Here is a 21,479-nt window from a genome sequence, read left to right as displayed (position 1 = left end):
GTGCTGTTGGAATTTGCGTACGTGACTGTGTCAGAGGCATCATCACACCACAGACCATGTGACCGTGTAAGTGAGGCAGGTACTTCTCACTCTGCATGAGAAATGACAGATGGAGTGTACATTTTGATGCAATCACCATAAAACCACTTTCAGGACGTGACCTCTTTTGACCTTAAAGTATCACTTTCAAAAATACATGTTGTTTTCCTAAATAAATCTACTGCAACAGGTTCAGGCACAAGTGCATGAGAGGGCTCATTACTGCAGTTTATAGTACTCTAAGGTGCTACGGGGCAGTCAGGTGGATGCTGTAAACTCTTGGCTCTGCTCTACAAACAGAGTTGTCTGACTCTGTTTCTGTGGCTTTATTTGAACACAGCTGTTGCCTGGAGACGGAGACACTCCCATTGTTCTCATGCTGTCAATAATAAACCTTTGATGTGTCTACATTTTAATTATGAAGAATCATATGTGGGAAAGCCAGTTGATGCAGTATGCTCCATTAAATGATTATAGTCTTTTTCACTTATTTAACACTTGATAATCAAGTTCTAAAGTAGATGTTCAAAACCACCATATTTTAAGCTTACTATTTAATATACTGTATAGAACAAACATTAAAATTATTTGCCATTAAACTTACTTCTGCCCTTATATTACAGGGAAAACTACACTTTCAGCATGTAAAGAACACAAGCTTTGGAAAGATATGAGTTGTATGCTACTCTGGGCACTTTCACTGAAAGGGGTTAAAGGTGATAAACAGGGAAATGTGATGCAAACTATATATAAGCATATTATCTTATAAAAATGGATCCTGTCATGAGACAAAGAATGTCTGCTATTGTAGAAGTGCACCACCTGGTGGTAAAAAGTGAGAGTATGCAGTATAGTCTGTAGAATGAATTGTTCATTATTTGTTTTTTCTCACATTAATACTAAATTAATATAATATTAAACCCCCTCCTGTTAAAATCAAGTGTTTAACATTGTAAACATCTCCATGTGGTTTTCTTCATGTGCTACAAGACATATCAGGGACAACATAAGAAGTCATCTCCACAGCTGGGCCTGTCTGCTTTTAAACTGCAGTGTACGCAGGACAGGCTGAACAACACGTCTTCAGATTGGCAGGTTTGAGACGTCTCAAACATAAGAAGCCAGTCCCGTTAATGGACGGGGTGACGCTATGCATATCATAATGTGTAACCTATGGTAACCACTTTGGCGATGCGCGAGCTAGCTGTAACCGTCGTTGCAATTTTTGAAATTTTCATTCGTTTTTATTTCTACTTAGTCTTTCTGTTTGGTTTTTGATTTCAGTATAGTTTTAGTTAGTTTATAAGTCATTTTAGTTTTAGTTTGGTTTTATTTAGTTTTCGTTCATGTATTATGAGGAAGGCCTTGATAGGAAGGCCTTATTTAGTTGTAGTTCGTGTTGCACTGTTCATTGTACTTTTTAATTTTATCTCAGTTTACGAAATTTATTTTTACACAGCTAGTTTTAGTTTTGGTTAACTATAATAACTCTGCTATTAACGTTAGCGTTAATACTACTAATTACTACATTTCATTTCTAGCTAAGTTTCAACAGTTTACCTATAAATAACTGGGAAAATGGACGACGGTAAGAGTCAAACATCTGCATCAGAAATGTACTCAGAGGAGAATACTTTTCCTGATGTTAGGTTATCAAGAAAAACGAGATACTGAGACACAAAAAAGATTAAATACTTTATTATAAACAAAAACAGTGATACAGTTCCTGATTTCTCTTGATGATTAATATCAGAGGAGGGGGAAGTTTTACCTCCACACAGCCTCTCAACACTTGACAGAGAAAACATTATCAACAACATTACTGGCAGATTTCAACTCACAGCTCTCTCATTAAAAACACTGCAACTCTGAAATACTGAAGATTTCTCAACCCTGTCTGCTTGATTATACTGTCAGTAACTGATATGGGAAAAAAAGCAGAGTATAGAGCAGAGTAAGGCTGAAACCAAACTGAAGTCAGTGTCATTCAAAGTAGTCAGTCACACTTTGATTGTCAGTTGCCTGTTTGCCACAGTGAAGTAAAAGACATGCTACGAATAAAATGTCAGTGTTAAAGTGTCATTGGTTCGTACAGACTGATTTAACAAGATCTAAGGTCGTTGTGTTTTTAAAAATCTGCCTTACAAACGACCTCGGCTGAAGAATATTAATGATTAAGTGAGTTTGATGAGATGACATGTCTAGAGGTGAAACTCCTCATGTAAGCTAGTGGTGAGGAGTACAGCTTATTTGCACTGTGACCACAGTTATTATCAGATGACACGAGGTACCTTTTCATTTGCTGACATTCTTATTAAAATAACACAATCTTAGTATACAGTCTCCCAGCTAGTAACAAAGGGTACAATTTCCATCTGATGACAAAGCATCAGTTGTGAAAAATCAAACAGTAAAATACAAAAAGAAAGTTACCTGTTGAAAGAGGCTTTAATGGTGACTTAAGAGCAAGTTTTTTCATTCTTCTCGGCTAACCACTCAAACTCCACTCACAAAGCTTTGCATAAGTTCCCTGGAGGCTGAAGTGAACCTTAAATTGCAAATCTGCATCTGCCATTGAGCCGTCCTTTGGCACCAGTCTTTAATAAACAAATACTGAGGCGTCTTCTATGGCACTAAGCTGTGACAGCAGTGACATCCAGGCTCTCCGTGTGCTGTGTAGTCTGCTGTCAGTGTAAGCGTGAGCATGTCTTTATGCGTTGGGCTGCTGGCAGTGCGCACAGCTGCGTACCACCCTCTGCCTGTGTGTCTGGACCTGCACCGTGCACCTGGTGAGGCCGTAGGTGCGAAGCAGCAGGTGGCGGGCCTTTGCCTGGACGTCCTCCCAGCTATCGGCACTAGAGGGCGCTGTGAACACAGAAAAGTTAGGGGAGTGTATTAATGACACAGCTTGCAGAAATGTTGACATGTAACAAAAAGAAAAATGCAGGTGTACAACTAAAATCCTTTTAGGAGAGACAGTTTCAGGGTCCTGGTGCAGGTTTACTGGGACACTTCATGAACTGAGCCATCGTTTCGTCTGCTTGGAAAATGGCTCTCCTTCCTATAATAGTTCTATGGATAATAAAATCAACATATTTGAGTGTGTTATACTAGTAGGACACAAAACAACATAATTGCAGAATATACAGGTGGATAAGTCTATTACTTTTAGTTTTCTAGGAGTGTTTCGTACACCTAAGAAATCAGTTTTTAATTTATTTTTTGTGTTTTTTTTCTCACTTTTTTTAGTTTATGAATTGTACTTGTGAGCTCTTTAATAGAAACCCACAACATACTCCAAACCTGCTTAGTTTTTTTTATTATGTATTACAGAATCAGGATTTAGAGAGATTTAGAGATGAGCTTAAAGGTCAGTGTCTTAGACTTTTGTTTCACACCTCTAATCCCTCATATGATGTTTTAATTACATGTGTGCTTTCTGCGAGTCCATATCAAACCTACAGCACCAATCAGAAACAAACCATAGTTACATAGCTACATCTTCATTGAAACATTTGCTGCTGCTATAACCTCTGTTTCCTACAAAGGCACATGTTCAACTGACCTAACAGCTCCCTCTAGTGATAAATCAAGAGCATGCTAAACATGAGTTATCTACACATACAGTGATGATATATTCAGTTTTTTACATGAGCAAATGATGCAAGACCTCAAGTACGGTAATTTAGGTGACTTTTTTGGGGGGTTTTGCCTTTATTTATAGGACAGCTGAAGAATGACAGGAAATGTCGGTAGTAGAGATTGGAGGATGACATGCACCAAATGATCGGCAGACCGGGAGTCGAACCTGCGACCAGCGCGTTGAGGACTGTGGCCTCTGTATATGGTGCACAAGTTCTACCAACTGAGCTAAACCAGCACCCCATGAGATGACTTTTTTCTGCATGCCAACTTCAAAGTTAGCATCAGCTTGTTTCTCTGGACAAAAGGCCTATAAGCTTTCGCAACTTTCAAATTTTGAAGAATTGTGGCAAACAAAAGGTTAATCTTAAGAAATGAGCACTAATTTTAACATTTGGAAGTGTAAATGCAATTGCAAGAGGTAAAAAGCACATGTTAGGCTTCAAACAAGCTTAACCACACAGATGCATGACTTCAACTTAACCACCATTAAGTTTCCAACTCATCGGCGTTGTGCGCACACACTGAGACATGCTGCATTTGGCAGAAAACAAGTGTGAGCACATCATCCCTGCGGTGAAGCCTGAGGGTGGCAGCATCATTTAAACAAAGACAAAAGCCAGACACAAGCTGTTTCCACAACAGAGCTCTGCTACAGAGAGATGAAGTTCTTAAACAAACAATCCTGCGCTGACAGATCACTGACATTAAAGCCACCGCCAAATGAACACTTAAACTATCAGATCGAGAGGGCCGAGCCAAAGGCAGCTACGCCAGAACCTCGACATGTTTTCCTCTGAGAATCTCTGAAAAGTCTTAGAGACAGATGTCCTTGGACCCTCTCTATCTATCTTTACTATTTAAAACAACTGAAATGCCAAAATCGAGACACATTGAGCCGACCAGCGCGTCCAACAGCAGTTCAGATGTCAAACAACTGTTGACTTGGTTGAATGTTTATTTAAAGAAAATATGCAAATCACTTTATAAGAGCTGACATGATTACATATATATATCATCTGTACTTTTTGAATATTAAAAATAATATTGCTTTGTTCCGTGTTTATTTAAGAATGAATGCCAAATGTTTGCTGCTTCCAACTTCTTCATTTTTAATTGTATTTGTCCTGTATGTGAGCAGACTGAAAACCTGTTGGATGACATCACCTTGAGTAGTAACTTACTAACTACATGTTTCACCATTTGCTGACTAATAAAGAAGATAAGAATTTTAGATAGATTTATGATTGCTCTAATGATTAGCCTTTTATCTGCACATCTGCTTTAAGCTTAATGGGATTCATTCTACATGTAATACTTGTTTGTTTTTGAATATTTTCTATGATGTGAAATTATTATAAAATAAGCCATAGGACATCAACTCCCGTTCAGATTATCTTATCCTCAAAACAAAGAATTAAAAAGGTAAATATGGGCAGCCATTACATTTTGGTCCGATGAATTAATCCCAGACATCACTATAATGGACACAATTGTACATATTTAGAAATATATTTCTTCATTGCTTTAAATGCTCGGCCTACATGGTTGTGTTGATGTTATGTAGCTACTCACTGAACTGGAGATGCACTAAAGCTGCAGTCTTGTCGGCCGTCAGCGCCCAGACATTCAGCTCATCCACTGATTGGACGTCCTCCAGCTTCAGAAGGTCCTCTCTGATTCTCTGAGTGTCCAGATGTCTGGGAACACCTGACACAAAACAAACCCTGTTAAGCTCTTTCAACAAACACTCCAAACAACAGAATCTGACCGGACTATGGGACTGAACACTTACCCTCCAGCACAATGACTGTTGTGTCTCGTAAGATGTGGAATGTGGTGCAGAGAACCAGAACGGAGAAGATGTAGGTACAGATGGGGTCTGCCAACTTTAACTCCGGCTGTGAAGACAGAGGGTCACATCTCATCAACTAAAAGAAAAGCGTTTTTTTATTAAGTGAAGAAAAATGTGTTACTCTAATGAATATGTGGTTTTGTTGAACGTCTCTTGCATGCTCAGCTATCTCAGTAGTTAATCTTAATTCCAAACCGAGGGCCACCAATTACAGCCAACAGGCACAGAGAAATACGCCACTGGAAAATGACTTCATGTTAAACATCCAGTAGTAAAACGAGGTAGGCATTGTTTGCAATGTACACATATTTGTAAGTATTTGTGGAAATATCTCACTAGATTTTATTTGAGAAACATGTTTTAAAAGTGTTTCAGAGTCAGGACTCAAGCACAAGTGAGCCAAAATAATCATCTCCATACCTCTAGAAAGAAAATCTAGCTTGTCTACTTCAAGAAATGTTACTAAAAGTTTCCTAAACAATGGTTGTAGGAAGTAACATTTACAGTAAACCCAGTTAACTGTTAGAATTCAAAGCAACTTTTTCATTAAAAAGTCAGGGTACCTTGAAGCGGACTACGTAGGCAGCTATGAGCACCCCGACACTCTGGAGGAGGTCTCCCAGAGCGTGGATAAAGGCCGCTCTTACAGCCAGGCTGCCGTGCTGCTGCTGACCCGACCCAGAACTTGAGGGAACTGAAGGTCCGTGAGAGTGACCGTGACCGTGAGAGTGACCATGAAGGTGACCACCCTGGTTTAACCAGAAACCCATTCTAAAGACACAAGAAAAGGGAGAGTATCTTAACAAGCAGGATATACAATTTGTCTAATTCACGTTACAGGGTTACAGACAGCAGTCAGTGAGTCATTTATTCACCAACAGGCTGTGGTCAAACATTACAAAAGCTATGAAATACATTTTAAACAGAACTTTGGACTTAACTGCTACATTTTTGCTGACACTCTACATTCACAGACATGCAGTCAGCGTTGTCATGTCGCTGGAAAGCCTGTTTTTCTAAACAATGTTTTCATGTCAGCGTTTCACTTACATGAGGTTGAAAGCCACGCCCACAGCTGCAGTGATCAGCATAACATCTCCTTTGATGTCAAAGTCTTGGTGTACCGATCTCTGAATTGCCTCATAGAGCAGAAAGGCAGTCAAAATATAGATGAGCAGCACACTGAGGACTGCGGATACCACCTCTAGACCAGGAAGTCACAATCAGTTGTATATACAGGTAACATTCTCAACAATAAAAACAGAAGCTGGGAGAGAAAAACATATTTTTACTGGCAGCTTTAAGACAGAAGGTTCGTACATGAATAGCTATGATACATAGGTTAACAGTACAGGGCAAATGTAGCTTACACTCTAATATGTGCAGGTGTAGGAGGCAATATCCAAATAATGCCAAATATTTTGGATTTTGGATATTTTGGAATTGCACTTTACTGTAAAACGAATCTAAAGTATCCTATCTGTAATCTGACCTGGTTTGAACACTGCTGAACACACACTTCCTCTCTGAACATGATTCTTCCGCTCAAAACCAAAAGTATGAGTGTGCCACACACATGACACAAGCAATGGAGAGATGGGGTCAGTGAAAAGAGGAAGCGTGAAGCCTTCTGAAATCAGAGACTTACCGAGGCGATGCAGCCCGAAGGTGAATCTCCTGCTGGGTGGCTTTGTGGAGAGCCAGAGGGCCATCAGGGAAAATAAAATGCCCACCAGGTCTGCCAGCATGTGCACAGCATCAGTCATAATAGCTAGACTGTTAGATAAATAACCACCTGAAAGAAAAAAGACAACGTGATTAAAATGGAATTTGATTGTATCTTTCTAAGCTATTTGAGCAGGAACAGATTTCAAGATAGAAATCACATGTTTAGATGTATGAGGGTCCATGGCATACATCTACAGCAACGCACATGGTTGGATTTTTCAGTATGATTTCAACCAACAGATAATCTTTTGAGCCACAGGCACATTTCTGTTTTTTAAGTCTAACACAGGTCAACAAAATAGTTTTGCCAGTATTAAAATATGGTCATTTTTATGTTTGAGCATTGTTTTTCTTTTTGGTATACTAATGTTTTAAACGATAAAAAGACTTAAGTATTTTATAACGATAAATCAATACTCTAGGAGAGTATTAATAACGAGCAGTCAGCAGGACAGGGTATTTGATTTCATGTATGATAGGTTGAATGTTGGACGTGTAATCAGTCACTGGGGCCCACTAGTGTTTTCCCTCCAGACTGACAGACTTGAATTTTGCTGAGAGATGCAGGTAAGGGCTTTAAAAAACATGGCAACCTGTACAGAGCACCTAATTAATTCATAACAACAGCCCTGTAACAAATAATACAAAGCTTAGTTTTTACATTCTGACGGTTTCAGACAGGTATATAGATTTAAATGTGTATGACTGGATTGCATAATGCCACCCTGGACTCAGTTCACTCAAATTGCATTAAAAAAAGAATCTTTTTACTCTTCAGATATTTTTGCATGCAGTTTTTTCATAGTAAGGATCAGAGATATCTGCCTCCACCTTTTAACACAGTGAAATTGAGATGTCTGTTATGTAATTTCTGTTGCTCAAGGTGTTGAAAAAGTACACAGAAAACAGTAGCCACACTCATTGACAGACTTTCCTCTGTGAAATAACCGTAGGCTCGATAATGCCAGGCAAGCATTCCCCTCTATAAAACACTGCTGAAAACCTGATCTGCAGCCATTTTGACATACCCCTGGGGGTAAGTGAGAAAATATTTTATGAGGTATACCAACCCTTTACACATAGCATTACAGCTCATTTTTTCAAACTTATTTGACTGTTAATAAGGGAATAAACAATCAAACAATCAAGTGTCTCTCCCTGTTTAATCATTGTAAAGTATTGGCATTCAACAGTTATGTTTATCTGAACATCCTTGTTAAGACAAACACAACTTTTAATCCTTTAAATAGTTATGTACTCCAATCCTCTGTGATAGATTGCTCATAGAGTGTCCTGTGGTGAAAAGTCACTGTTTGACCAGCTGGTATAAACTAATTATGTGGTGTCAGGTTCACTTTGATATTGCTTACCTATCATTTCAGCTGTCATGGAAAGGAAATACAGCACAGCTGCAAGAGCAAGCCTCTTCATAACTCTCCTATGTTTGATATTCTCTGTCTTTCTGTTGCAGTTGTCACAGGGGTCCATGTTTAACCCAGGACTGCCCAGGCTGGAGGACTCCAGCAGGGAGTCATCATCATCTTCCGCCACCACGAGCGTGTTCACCGCCACCCCGTTGGACGGAGCTCCGGCAGAGTAGTCTGACATCTCTCCGGAGACCACGACCTTCAGCTTGTTGAATTTGGGCGTCTCATCCTCCACCAGCTCGTCGGAGAAGTCAAAGGGAGCCGTGTCGCTTAGGTCCCAGTCGCTTTCCTCTCTCCTGAAGGCGGACCGCACCCTGCTCAAGAAGTGCCCACCTGACATCTTTAATAAGTACTAGTTATATATCCAGATGAGCTCTGCCTTTCGGATACTGTCTCCTTGGGTAATCATTCACATATTAGTGGCGAGGTATGGTTGTAAGATTGCATGTTATTCTCCATTTTAGCACCTGGAAAAGAGCAAGACATGGAAATGATACCAGAACACAGGGAGCATCTTTTCACGGCAGGGCAGTCACTAACATCTCGACAAACCTGTTCATGTCACTATCAGGCTGATGACTTGATACGTAAAAGATACCTCCATGAGTAACTCGCATTCCTACATGAGCTGATAAACTTTGAGTACAACAGTCCCGTTAAAGCAGCCTTTGCTAAACAGTAACAGGCTAGCTTGTAAACGTTAGCTATCTTGTCATTTCAGTTTGCGACAAACAAGAAAACCCTCATGACCTTATAGTTTGTTTAAAATGGGAGCCAAACGTACCTATAGATGTACTTTTCAGTTGAACAAACTTATTCCGTTCTCAAGTTAAAACGCGGTAATACTGGTGTAAACATCAGAGTCCTAACTGCAGCTAACTACCTCCGCATCCGGAAAATACACAAGCAAGTTTGGTGTCGTCCGCATGCAGTCACGTGATGACGCATGAGTCACATGACGTTATTTTTTTCAATGCAGCAACAAATCCAAAATCTTCCAGTTGTCTCTCCCGTCTTGGTCAACAGAACTCAACTATTCGGATCTACACTTATTTAAAGTAGAAAGCCAAAAAGGTAAGATGATTTTATATGAGGTTAAATGTTTACAGAATGCGGAGCTGCTAACTGTCTGGTTAGCAAGCTAGCTAGGCACTTCCTCAGCGTGTAGATGCTCGATGTTGTGATAAGCTAACCCAGAGGTAGTCGTTCAACTGATAATTTACATCATAACTCCGTAAGAATCATAAGTAGGATGTCTGGTGCTTCTTTAGGTTATACAAAGCAGACTGGGTGAAACAGGGTCGTTGCAAATGGAGGTAGAGGGGATGGAAGATGAAGGACCTTCATCCCACAGTGAACTTCCACACAGTGAAGGTATGTGTTCTGATGTTAAACCTACACTCTGCTGTCTGCGTCCGTCTGGCCTGCTATAACCAGGCTGTCTAGATTTAAATAGAGATTAGTTGAATCCAGCTGTAGCCCAAGTTTGTGCTTATTACAGTGAAGCTCATGCATCCTCATTCACGTGAGAGTAACCACTACTACTAGGGATTAAAGGAAGGGATCCTGAGCATCAAAACAATGTTTTGAGTTAAAGGTTAAACATGCTGTTTGTTCTATGTATCTATTTAACCATTTGCACAAACTGTCAAATCTGAGCAACAGATCTTTAAAAATGGTTAAAAGAATCAATATAGCAGCAGCATAAGTTGAGATATCCCGACCATCAGTTCCATTATGCAAGTCAAAGACATCATCGATCATGTCATGTTGATGACGAATTATTAAACAATTCCTTATGTGTATATAGTGATCATGTCAGCATTGTTTTTGAATGCTTGGATATACTTGATTTGGCCCTCAGTAATACAGAAATTCCTAATAATTTATCAAAAGGTTTTTGTGTGACACAGCATTGAATGCTTTGTGTATTTTATTTTGAATGCCTGACAGATCCAGAGTCGAGACAGCAGGAACCCCTTCCCCTGGAGAGCCCATCCCCAGTAGAAAATGTGTTTGTGGATAAGAAAGCAGTGGACAAACTCACAGAGGGATTACTCTGTCACTACCTACCAGATTTACAGAACTCTAAACGAGCACTTCAAGAGCTCACGTAAGTATTTCCTTGAAAACTTGAAACCACACGAAACTTGCTTGAAAATCTTGTCTTTTTTAATATTATGAAGTGTCCAATAAATATGAGGGTACATTACATTTGAAAGGAAGAAATAAAGCACACACATTTCTATTATTTGGTGTGTCCACAGTAAGTAAATTAGAAGATATGTAAAAGATATTTAATGACAAGCCGTCCTAATACCTGAACAGCACTCAGTAATGTGATTCACACAAACCTATAGACATACACAGATTGCAGTATGCTGTCAACAAACATGTGGCACAGAAAGTCATATGACAAGAGGAGCAGGCTTGATGGGTTGACCAGTTGAATTAATGCTGGTAGTGCTGAGTGTCTGAATGTGAAAAAGTTTAACTATAAACATGCTGCTGTTGTCTTGTACATACTCTGTCATGTAAAACAATTGAGCTGTCTGTCACACACGTGGGACACTTTTTAACCTCCTGTTATTGTCTTAATGATTAGAATACAGACATTATGCCGGCCTAATCACTCAGTAGATGCTGTTAAAAATGAGTAACACTTGATAACATCTATTTCTTCTTCTTTTTTTCTACCAGACAAAATCAGGTGGTTTTGTTAGACACACTGGACCAAGAAGTCACAAAGTTTAGAGAATGTAACGCCTTACTGGACCTCAATTCACTGGTATGTTTAGGCTGAATTATAATATAATTTGCACTTCTATATTAATTAATGTTCTGTAAATCAGCCAGCATGAATTGTTTCTAATCAAATGTATTGTCTTTAGTTTACAGAGGCAAAGGTTTACCACAATAAACTGGTCAACATAAGGAAAGAGATGATCATGCTCCATGAAAAGACGACTAAACTAAAGGTACCTCACACATCTCAGATTTGGCATTAGAATATGCTCAAAGATGAGGAGCTAATATTAGAGGATTGATACAAATGTAACAATTTATGCACAGATTATACGTTGACTCTTGTTTTCTCCTAGAAAAGAGCTCTGAAGCTGCAGCAACAGAAGCAGAAAGAGGCGCTGGAGAAGGAGCAGCAGCGTGAGAAGGAGCAGGAGAGAGAGAGGCAGCTTATAGCCAAACCTGCTAAAAGAACGTAGGATCCCCAAGTATGTTTGCTGCATTAATGGATCATATGGATGGTTTTGCAAGTTTTAGCCTATTCATTAGATATCAACTATATGTTAAATACTTCTGACCATTTCCCAAAGCGCACATAAAATAATTTTCCGGCATTTGTGCTTAAATATGACAAAATGAAGAGGAGAATTAGACAGGTAAAGTGAGGAAAGAGATGCAAAATGAGATTCCGCTAAGAATTCCTATCAAGCAATATTAGTCACACCGTAATGCAGTTGACAGTGCTGATTGATGTGCCAAGTTTGCTTTGAATTACTGCACATTTGCCATTTAAATCATAAAGTAGACATTACTTTTATTTTTTATATTCACCTTTCTATAGAAGGTTTGATGTCTCAGCAGGTTTTTAAGGTAAAGACAAATCTAACCTCAGTTGCAGTGTCAACATGAAATCAGCTTAAGTGTAGGTTTGCATCCTTTTTGTTACTGAAATACTTTTAAAGGAGCATTGGGGGGAATATTCTGCACAACGCGCTGTAAGAAATGGTATGAAGTTTCTTTGAAAGGAATGAGATAGTCTTTTAATATTTGCATTTATTTTATTTTATATTTCTGCTTTGATTTGTTTCCAAAAGTATTTCAGAGGAGACTGGTAATGTCTGTTATTTTCAGTATTTCTGATATTGTTTACAGGACACTCATCATACCTAGACTGCAATAGGAAACCAAGAGTGTTTTAATTTGAAAGTGTAATCTGTCTCTATAGGAAAAAAATACTTTATGGCTTTTCTCTGCTTTGGAAAATGGTTTGCTTAATAAAGAGTATATGTAATTCTAAGTTAATGGGCTAAAACTTGCAAAGACTCTGGTATGATCCTTCATATCTGACGTTGCCAAGATCACCACAAACCAAAGACATGGACTAAATCATCAAATGCTGGTACTTCCCACTATCAACCTGTGATGACTCGAAACTCGAGCACTTCCCAGAGAACGGATCAACTTACTCAAAGACTCTTTTGCAGCCGTCAGACAATGACCTGAAGGAGAACTGTTTGCTGTCTTTTGTTAAAGATTAAGTGTTAATATATGTTGTTGCTGCCCTGTTAGTGTTGAATGTTATAAAACACGATGTTGTTTAAAATCAGATAGGTCTGCACTAAACTGACTATACTTCTGGGGCCCAGTTAATATAGGAACAGATGACAATATGAACCAAACTTTGCCCACACCAAACACAGCATTTAGATATTTGTTTGAGACATTTCAAGAGGCCTCTATGCACTACTTACACCTGGAAACCCGCTGTTTGTACAGTTAATAATAAAAGCAAAGCAAACTGGTTTGTAGAAACGTGTGACTGCCATTTTTATTTTTCTCCTGGTGTCAGAACATCTTTGGATTTAGCATCCCAAGCTAGAGAATTATGGCACTTGACCTGACGGTTTAGGAAGTTTGTATTTTCTTTCATGTAGGCCTTATTTCAAACACTCGGCGTAAGAGCTTGAGTAACTGTAATTAGTTGCTTAATATTGCAACAGGAGCATTAAGAGGCGTTTCCATGGTCTTTAAGTCGATTAATTCCGCTCTAACGGTATTCTTTCGTACTTCCGGTTTTACGGCTAGGTACGTGGAAAACCGGTCTTCAAAATAAAAGCCCAAACTGATTGCACACATGACTTGGAACATTTTAAACAGAATAAACTTCATATGACGCTAGTTTTAGATCATAAGTATACATTACATTTTGACACTATTTTAAGGTTCATTTACCGTACCTACTGTAGTGTTAGCACACTTCTAAGTAAGAATGTAAAATATATTCATGTCCAAAACATGGTGTAAATGACCTCTTTTCAGGCCCACCTGCAAAATACTTTAATTTATGAACTGCGTTACGCGTCATTGTCCACCAGGTGTCAGCAGAGACCAGATAGACAAATGGAGTCCTTGTTCCCTGTCCAGCTTCAACGTTTTTACACTTGTTGATGTGCGCAAATACAACCAGAGAGGGATGACTTATTATTGAGTTAAGTTCATTGCTTTATTTGGTTTTAATGAAAATGTGCAGACTGCCATTCAGGCATCTGACAAAATGTAAGATTTAGGATGTAAACTAGTATTTCACAGCCCCTGATGTCTTCTTGTTTTTCATTACATCTACTTAATCAGGGACATATGACCTGAACAACAAACTGGTAGAATGAAACTCCAGGACTGAAGTTTGTTTACTGAATCTTGCGTCTCGTCTTTTCCCCCATAAACCTCAAATTGTCACTGAATTGGTCAACACTGGACAAATGTTTTCAACAAACATCGCCTCTTTTCACACACTTCTTCTCCCTCATTGTCTCGTACCAGCCGCACAAACAGGAGTTTGTTGACAGAAAAGTAGGTTACATTCCTCTCTTTCCCAACACAAGCATGTGTCTGTGCCACCCCCGTCCAATTCACATAAAACTCTAATTTTATACTCACTACTACGGCAGGAAACTCAGTCAAAACCAACATGGCTTGGTCCGCCCCCGCCCCATGCCTCTTGGAGCGGAAACTGCACCACAGTGTGGCCACGGAGGGGTCCAGGTTCAGGGAGAAAGGGGCAACCAGATGCCACTCGGATGGAAGTGGGGCTTTGCAGAAACCACATTGTGAATATAGTTTTCAGTACCTTGAGTTTGGGTTTTGTTTGACATGTTTTCAGTGTATGTCAAAATAATATGGCCCACATTTATGTATGCTTTTTGGAACAATTATTGCTGTTAGTTTTTTTGGTTCTTCTCAAAGTGGGTCAGTGTTATGTGGTGATTTAAGAAAGGAAGGAAGAAATAGGTTCTGCTTTCCACCAGGGCTTTTTTAAGTCAAATACCTGAAAACAAGAACAACCAGAATCTTGCAGGTTTATATAATCTGCCTTTTTTTGTTTGTACTGCAATTTTTTATTGTATTTTATTTATCAGAAGCAAGCAGATTCTGATTCGCTGCTGTGCTCTGATGGTGTTAGGTGATCTGGATTCATGAATGAAGGGTAGGGACAAATTAAAGTCTGATTGAGACCCCTAGCATGGGGAAAAAATATTAAAATGCATTGAATAATATCTATAAGGAATCTGGCCAATAATTAATTATCCATATATTCATAAATTATTCTAAAAATCTGGCTAACTTTCTAGCTTTTTCCTGAACTTCCAGGAGCACCTCATGTTCTCATTTTTAATAATTAATTGGTTTTTTGTCACTTCAAAAACAACTTCTGTGTCTGATTTTCACCTTTCACCTCGTTTTCATTCATACTACTTCATCTCTAACAGGATCTGCTCTTAATAAGTTAATACTCTGATTGAATAGGGCGATGTTTTTCCAGCAGGAGGGGGCGTAGGAGGCTCCAGCGTCAGACAGCTTAGAGAGGCAGTGGTTTCCGAGGCTGCGCCCTACTCCTCCAAGCTTTTGGTTTAAACTTGTGTCTGCTTTTAGAAACCTGGCCGTCGGGGAAAACACAACCCCCCCCCCTCTCCAAAGCCACAAACGAGTCACAGACATGGAGCAGCAGCAGCAGCAGCAGCAGCAGATGATGATGTTGTGTAGCGGACAGCCTTCTTGTCTTAGTAAACAGTGATTCAGACGGATGAGGAGTGGGAGGCTGTGGTCGGGTTCAGACTGGCAGCACCAGGCCGCTCCCAGACCCACCATAACAGGATATGGTCCTCAGGCCCACACTGAGGACGCTTGCATCATGTTATTATTGCCCTCAGGTTTTTACCATTTGGTTGGTGTGGTACTCCTGCACGCTGTGTACCATGTGAAGAGCTGCACTGAAGGTTCTGGAAAACATATCTGTTAGTGGTGTTTCTGACCAGATGACAGTAAGTGAGGTTACTTTCCCTTCTCCACCAGCTCTTATATAACGCTACGTACGCACGTCTGGATAAGTGGGCGCGGAGGACATTAGTAATTAGGTTTCTGTGACTCAACAGATGGTACAGAGATATTTAAGAAGGCCTGTTTACTATGTAACCACCACATCTCTCCAAAACAATCATCTTATATTTATTTAGATCACATACATCGACGTGAAACAAGTTTGGACACATTTGTGCTTCAGTGTTTTTATTGTAGAGGACTTCTCACTCCACAGCATGTGTCTGACAGCTGTACTTAGTAGTTGCTTTGCAGAGAAAGATTTTATCTCCATAACATACGATCAACATATAGAATATTATGCACAGTTTTAAAACTTTAAAACAACCTGACAATACATACTATAGTCCAAGTAGATTCACCTTGACATGGCTGGATATAACTGCTGAGGGCCACAAGGCAAACATTAACAACTTTGGCCTTTACTAATATTCAGCAAATAAACTATTAACTAGAGCTGTCAAACAATAAGTACAAAGTATAGTCTGAGTAGTGGTATAAAGGGGCAGAACATGAAGTTTTCTAACTGGTTAGGAAACACTGAAATTCATACTAATGCCTCTGTATGAACTACAAAACCCAACAAGACCACCAGCGAGAATATTATTTCTATTTAGCCATTTTTAAAGCCTGTTACCGCTGTTTCCGGGTCCGTGTCAGCCTCTGTTTTTGCTGTCCACCAAAAACATTCACAGTGAGTGACGTGTTTGACAGTTCAAAGACAGCAAGAGGATGTTTTCTGTCAGATAACACGACTCACAAATGTGCAGGACAGGATCAGCAAAGAGATAAGACGTACTGCTTTGTTTACAGGGGTCGCTAAGATCGATACAAAATGAAGCAAATGTAGCTTTTAGTGAAATGTCTAGCACTCATTAAGCAGATCTAAAATAAAAAAGGTCTTGAAATTTGGTTTTGGTGATGGGGGGGTATACAGTAGCTCAGTCTGTAGTAGGGACTTGACTTGGGAACCGAAGTGTGCTGTCTCAAGTCCCGGTACAGACCAACTATGGAATTAGGGCTGGTAGCCAGTTCCTTTCTTTAGGACTATCAAGGTGTCCTTGAGCAGGTCACCGAATCCCCCAACTGCTCCAGGCCCATGTCCATGTGCAGCCCTCTCACTCTAACGTCTCTCCATTAGTGCATGTCCATACGGTCCTGTGTGTATTCGGGCCTGTGTGTGCAGCAAGTTTATGAAAACCGAGTGAACTTTTTTTTTCAATACATGACATGCAAGACATGCTTTAGTTTTGGGTATTAACTGACCAGTTGGCACAATATGTCTGGACCCTTCTGGAGTTCGTAGTTGTTTACATATGCAAATGGTTCCATAGTAATTATCAGATCATAAAATCTATTCAGAAAAAGGTGTAGCTTTGTTATCTGAGTGCACAGACCTTCAAATACTTATGCAACTGTACTTCAGCAAAAACTTTGACTGCACTTTAACCCGAGTGTTTTCAAACTCTGGTATTTCCACTTTTCCTGAACCGAACGATCTAAATACTTCTTCCACCACCTCTGAGTTCCAGCAACAGCAGTGAAATGTGTGCAATTTAAACTGTTTAATTCCAAGTGTGGGTCACAGAGCGTCTTGTTGTGTCTGGACTGTGGTATAATTTCTCCCAACGCCAGCTCCACTCAGAGTAAACACAGACAGACGGGTGAACCGCATAGTAGGTGAAAAGCTGTTTTCACAGCAGCCCCACAGGTGCGGCATTAACAGCGCTCATCTCGCTGCCATGTCGGCTTTAGATGGGTCACATTTTCAAAACAAGTCCTTACAACCACCCTGAGCGTCATAAAGGGTTTTATTGCATGAATGGCTGGTTTCATTGGCTCCTCTTAGGCTGTAGTAAAAGCTTTAAATATAGAAATTTAGGAGGAGGCTTTGAAGAGTGAGTAGTTGTGGTGAAGGGAAACGGATGATTTGATTAAATAAATGCAGCCTGTCCCTACTTGTTGTTTTCTTTGGTGGGGTAACAGAAGAAAACAAATGTTTAAGGACTTTCACTTTGTGGTTTGTTTGACATGTTTTCAGTGTATGTCTAAATAAAGTGGCTTTACATATATAAATGTCTTTTGCAACTCTTATTGCTGTTAGTTTTTTTCGTTCTTCCGAGGGTGGGTTGGTCTATAGTGAAGACTAAAAAAAGGAAAGCTCTGCTTGAGTCTGACATCAAATATAAAAGTTGGGCAGGGGCTTGCGGGAGAAAACAGAAATTTTAGGTCTATATTATCTGCATTTTTTTGTAACAAAATGCCACTTTTTATTGGATTTCATTAACAAGAAACAAGATGCTCAAGTTTCAAGCATTTTGGTGATTTTCGGTTATTTAAATGTATTAATGAAGAGTGGGTGCAAATAAAGTTCTGCCGAGGGCCCCAGAAATGCCTTCGGATGGCCCTTTTGTCTTTAACCATGCAGGAACAAATAAAAAACAATTGAACTTAAAATTTCAACATGGTATCTTGCCTATAGATTATAATCCATTATCTATTCCACTTATCCTGTTCAGGGTCGCGGGGGGCTGGAGCCAATCCCACCTGTCATTGGGTGAGTGGCGGGGTCCACCCTGGACTGATCACCAGTCAATCACAGGGCTGACACACAGAGACAGACAACCTTTCACGCTCACATTCACACCTACGGGCAATTAAGAGTCACCATTGAACCTAACGAGCATGTCTTTGGACTGTGGGAGGAAGCCGGAGTATCTGCAGGGAACCCACGCGTGCACAAGGAGAACATGTAACCTGAACCTGTAATCCTGAACCTTTAGCTGCATCTTAAGGTTCTTAGTTCTGTTTATTTTCATATATATTTGCTTGAAGATGACTTGCTTTAAAGTAAAATGTACTTTTAGACTGTAGTTAAAGATGTAAATACAGAAACTGAAGAGGAGGATTTTAAGAGCAGAGTGTAATTGTGGTGGAAAGGATGATTTGATTAAATAAATGCAGTCTGTTTTTTCTTCTTTTCTTAGCAGGAGACAATAGAAGACATATGTTAAAGGATGCATTGCAAATCTGTCAGCGAGACGAAGAAGCTGTTTTCAGACAGGAGGCCTCAGTCACCTCCACAGCCAGCATGGTTAGTGGTTTCACGGCCATGTCCTGTCTGACCTGCGTGAGGTGGAGATGTGATAATCCAAACCTTAACTGCATGGAGTTAGAGGTCTGACGGGAGGATTTATGGTGTTGTTTATGTGCTCTATTTGAGTCAACCACAGCAGACTGTTGCTTCCTCCTCTGCTTTTTGGATGCGCTGTGTGTGGTGAGGTGTGTGAGGAGACGGCTGCAGCACAGACACACTTACACTCAGGCAGACTCGCTCACGTACACAAACAACAGCCAGTAGTGCAGCCCTCTTAGTGTGTGGTGGTCGCTGTGGTTTAGAAAACTGCAGGGTTTGCTGCAGCCTAGGGGCAGTACGGGTGTCAGAGGACGATGTCTTCTATCAACAGGATGATATTCGGCCAGGAGATATTGGATCTGCGGACAATGGGTTCACCGTGACCTAGTTTATGAGTTTATGCAACCTGGAACCCACTTTCCTGAGAAAATGCAGTTTAAGCTTATTGCTTTTATATTTAACTTTGTGGCTGCCGCTTAGAAACCCATTGAATTTTGGTGTATGGTTAAAAAAAAAAAAAAAAAAGCTACAGCATGGCAAAGTATTAGGTCAGTAAATCATGTGCAGCCAGGCTTTTGTCCACAGCGAAACAGTCACTCCTTTTCTTTCAAAGGGGGCCAGCCAGCAGCAGTCAAGGTTACATAACTGCTTATCTCTCGCATTCACGTCTAGACCGACTCGCTAGTACGCGCTGTGAAGTCACACCCGTTTTAAAACGAGTTAGCTGCCCCCTGAGGAAATTAACACCATCGCAAAATGATTCCTGGCATCAAAGCAAAGCATATGTTGAGTTGCTGCTAAAATGTCGAGCCGTATGAGCACACAGAGGACATGCTTCAGAGCCAGAACCTCACACAAAGAACACTGACAGACGAATGTCTTGCAAAATAAATACAAAGTAAAACGTTATGCTACTGCAAAGTTTGGTCCAAGTACAAGGATTGCATTGTACAGACGTCTAATGAGGTATGTTGGTGTTTGTCCTGCTGATCCTAAAGTGGGCTGCAGGAAATTCCCAAGATGGATGGGATTGTAACAGGATCTCCCACTCACTGTCTCTCTCTCCCCCTTCCTCTACATTTGAATGGACTGTAAACTATTCAAACTCAAACACTACAACAGCCACTGAAGTTGACTTACTTCTAACCTAAGTTTGAACGGTCACAAGAAAGGAATACTCTAGAGTTTGAATCACAATCGCTACATATTGTTTAGCCTCTGGTTGTGTTTTCAAGTCGGTGAATGAATCAAACCTCAGGGCGGGCAATCTCTACAATCGCAGAGCCACACCGGAAGAGCTGGAAGTTCACACAGATGTGAACATTCGTGTGTGTGAGGACACAAACGGCAGATATTTTGTAATATACCAAGGGTGGAAATGGGTGGAGGAAATACTGACAAGTCATTTCGGGCCATAGAATTGCATTAATATGATGGTAAAACTTAAAGCTTAGTTACTCTGAAAGTAAAAGAAAAGACAGATGTTCACCGTCTGCCCATGTGTGTCTGCAGAGCCACTGGTGTGTCAATCATGCCGTCTGTCTGGAACCAGAGAAACCCATAGTAGCTGCTTTGTGCTCTGTGAAAATACAACACGTGTCTTTGTCTTAGTCAGACCTCCGTCTGTCGTGCATGTAGAGTAATATCAACATTTGAGGCTTGTTTTGTTCCAGAGTGACACATGCAGCAGCAGGAAGACAGTGCTGTTGACTGGAAAAGGATTTCATGCAAAAGATCTAAAAATATCATGTAGTTTGTTTTAAAAAGCACATGAGTTTCTTTGTTAAATGAAAAAAACAGAAGTTGTATTTTTTTTAAAACTATTACGTAACAGTTAAACGGATCTGTTAATACAAGAGCAGGATCCCGTGTGCAGGACAACAAAGGGTCGCAAAACAGCAAGCTCGTCATATTTAGGCCAGTTCAGGCCAGAATTTTTTTCCCCCTGAATTTCCATACAGCGCTGACCTACTTCCAGACATGTCTATAGTAACATTACATAACATGTGCTTTTACAGCAGAGTGGAGAAGGGACCGCTTGAAACCGATTTCACTCCCTCAGAGGGGCCGAGCGGGCACACCCATGACTCAGATAGATCCACACTTCTATAGATGTTGACTTTACATGTCATGAGCTGTACTTTTCCATTACAACTAAATAAACATTAACACACAATTATCAATGCATTATTATGCTCTTACATAATTGCTCAAGCTGGTAAAAAAAAGTCTTCTTCTACTTATGCAACCAAAGATGAGCATTTTTTGCTTTAGCTTATAGAAACATGACAGCCCGCCTTATGAGTGTATATTCACATAAAATCAAAGGAATATACAAATAAACATTTTTATAAGGCTGCCGTAATAACAAATCAAGCAGCCATAACTGTTACTGCAGCTTTGAACACAATCTGACAAATATTGGGTTTGTTTATTGCATTTGGGGTAAAACTGCAATGCAAGATTAAATGTCTTTGGCTTAGGTTTAAACCAATGCTCAATAACACATTCACTGAAAGACAGAGTGGTGTGGGAG

The 21,479-nt window shown here is 40.0% G+C and overlaps 2 protein-coding genes across 2 annotated transcripts; one reads left to right on the top strand and one right to left on the bottom strand.

Moving 5' to 3' along the window:
* Nucleotides 1-1,727: 1,727 nt before the first annotated feature.
* Nucleotides 1,728-9,589, bottom strand: slc30a4 (solute carrier family 30 member 4). The gene is made up of 8 exons (XM_069658567.1): nucleotides 9,476-9,589; nucleotides 8,635-9,158; nucleotides 7,185-7,331; nucleotides 6,587-6,740; nucleotides 6,100-6,307; nucleotides 5,477-5,582; nucleotides 5,257-5,391; nucleotides 1,728-2,904 (listed from the first exon to the last, which is right to left on the bottom strand). The coding sequence occupies exons 2-8, from the start codon at nucleotides 9,029-9,031 to the stop codon at nucleotides 2,750-2,752; spliced, it is 1,302 nt and encodes a 433-aa protein (XP_069514668.1). The 5' UTR covers nucleotides 9,032-9,158; nucleotides 9,476-9,589; the 3' UTR covers nucleotides 1,728-2,749.
* Nucleotides 9,530-13,226, top strand: bloc1s6 (biogenesis of lysosomal organelles complex-1, subunit 6, pallidin). Its single transcript, XM_069658555.1, has 6 exons — nucleotides 9,530-9,765; nucleotides 9,963-10,065; nucleotides 10,645-10,804; nucleotides 11,392-11,479; nucleotides 11,583-11,669; nucleotides 11,793-13,226. The coding sequence occupies exons 2-6, from the start codon at nucleotides 10,002-10,004 to the stop codon at nucleotides 11,910-11,912; spliced, it is 519 nt and encodes a 172-aa protein (XP_069514656.1). The 5' UTR covers nucleotides 9,530-9,765; nucleotides 9,963-10,001; the 3' UTR covers nucleotides 11,913-13,226.
* The last annotated feature ends 8,253 nt before the right edge of the window (nucleotides 13,227-21,479 follow it).

Source organism: Semicossyphus pulcher, unplaced genomic scaffold, assembly GCF_022749685.1.
Source record: "Semicossyphus pulcher isolate SPU_LCO1_2020_fin unplaced genomic scaffold, fSemPul1.0.p SCAF_1, whole genome shotgun sequence".
NCBI classification, from domain to species: domain Eukaryota; kingdom Metazoa; phylum Chordata; class Actinopteri; order Labriformes; family Labridae; genus Semicossyphus; species Semicossyphus pulcher.
This window is presented reverse-complemented; position numbering and strand designations above follow the sequence as displayed.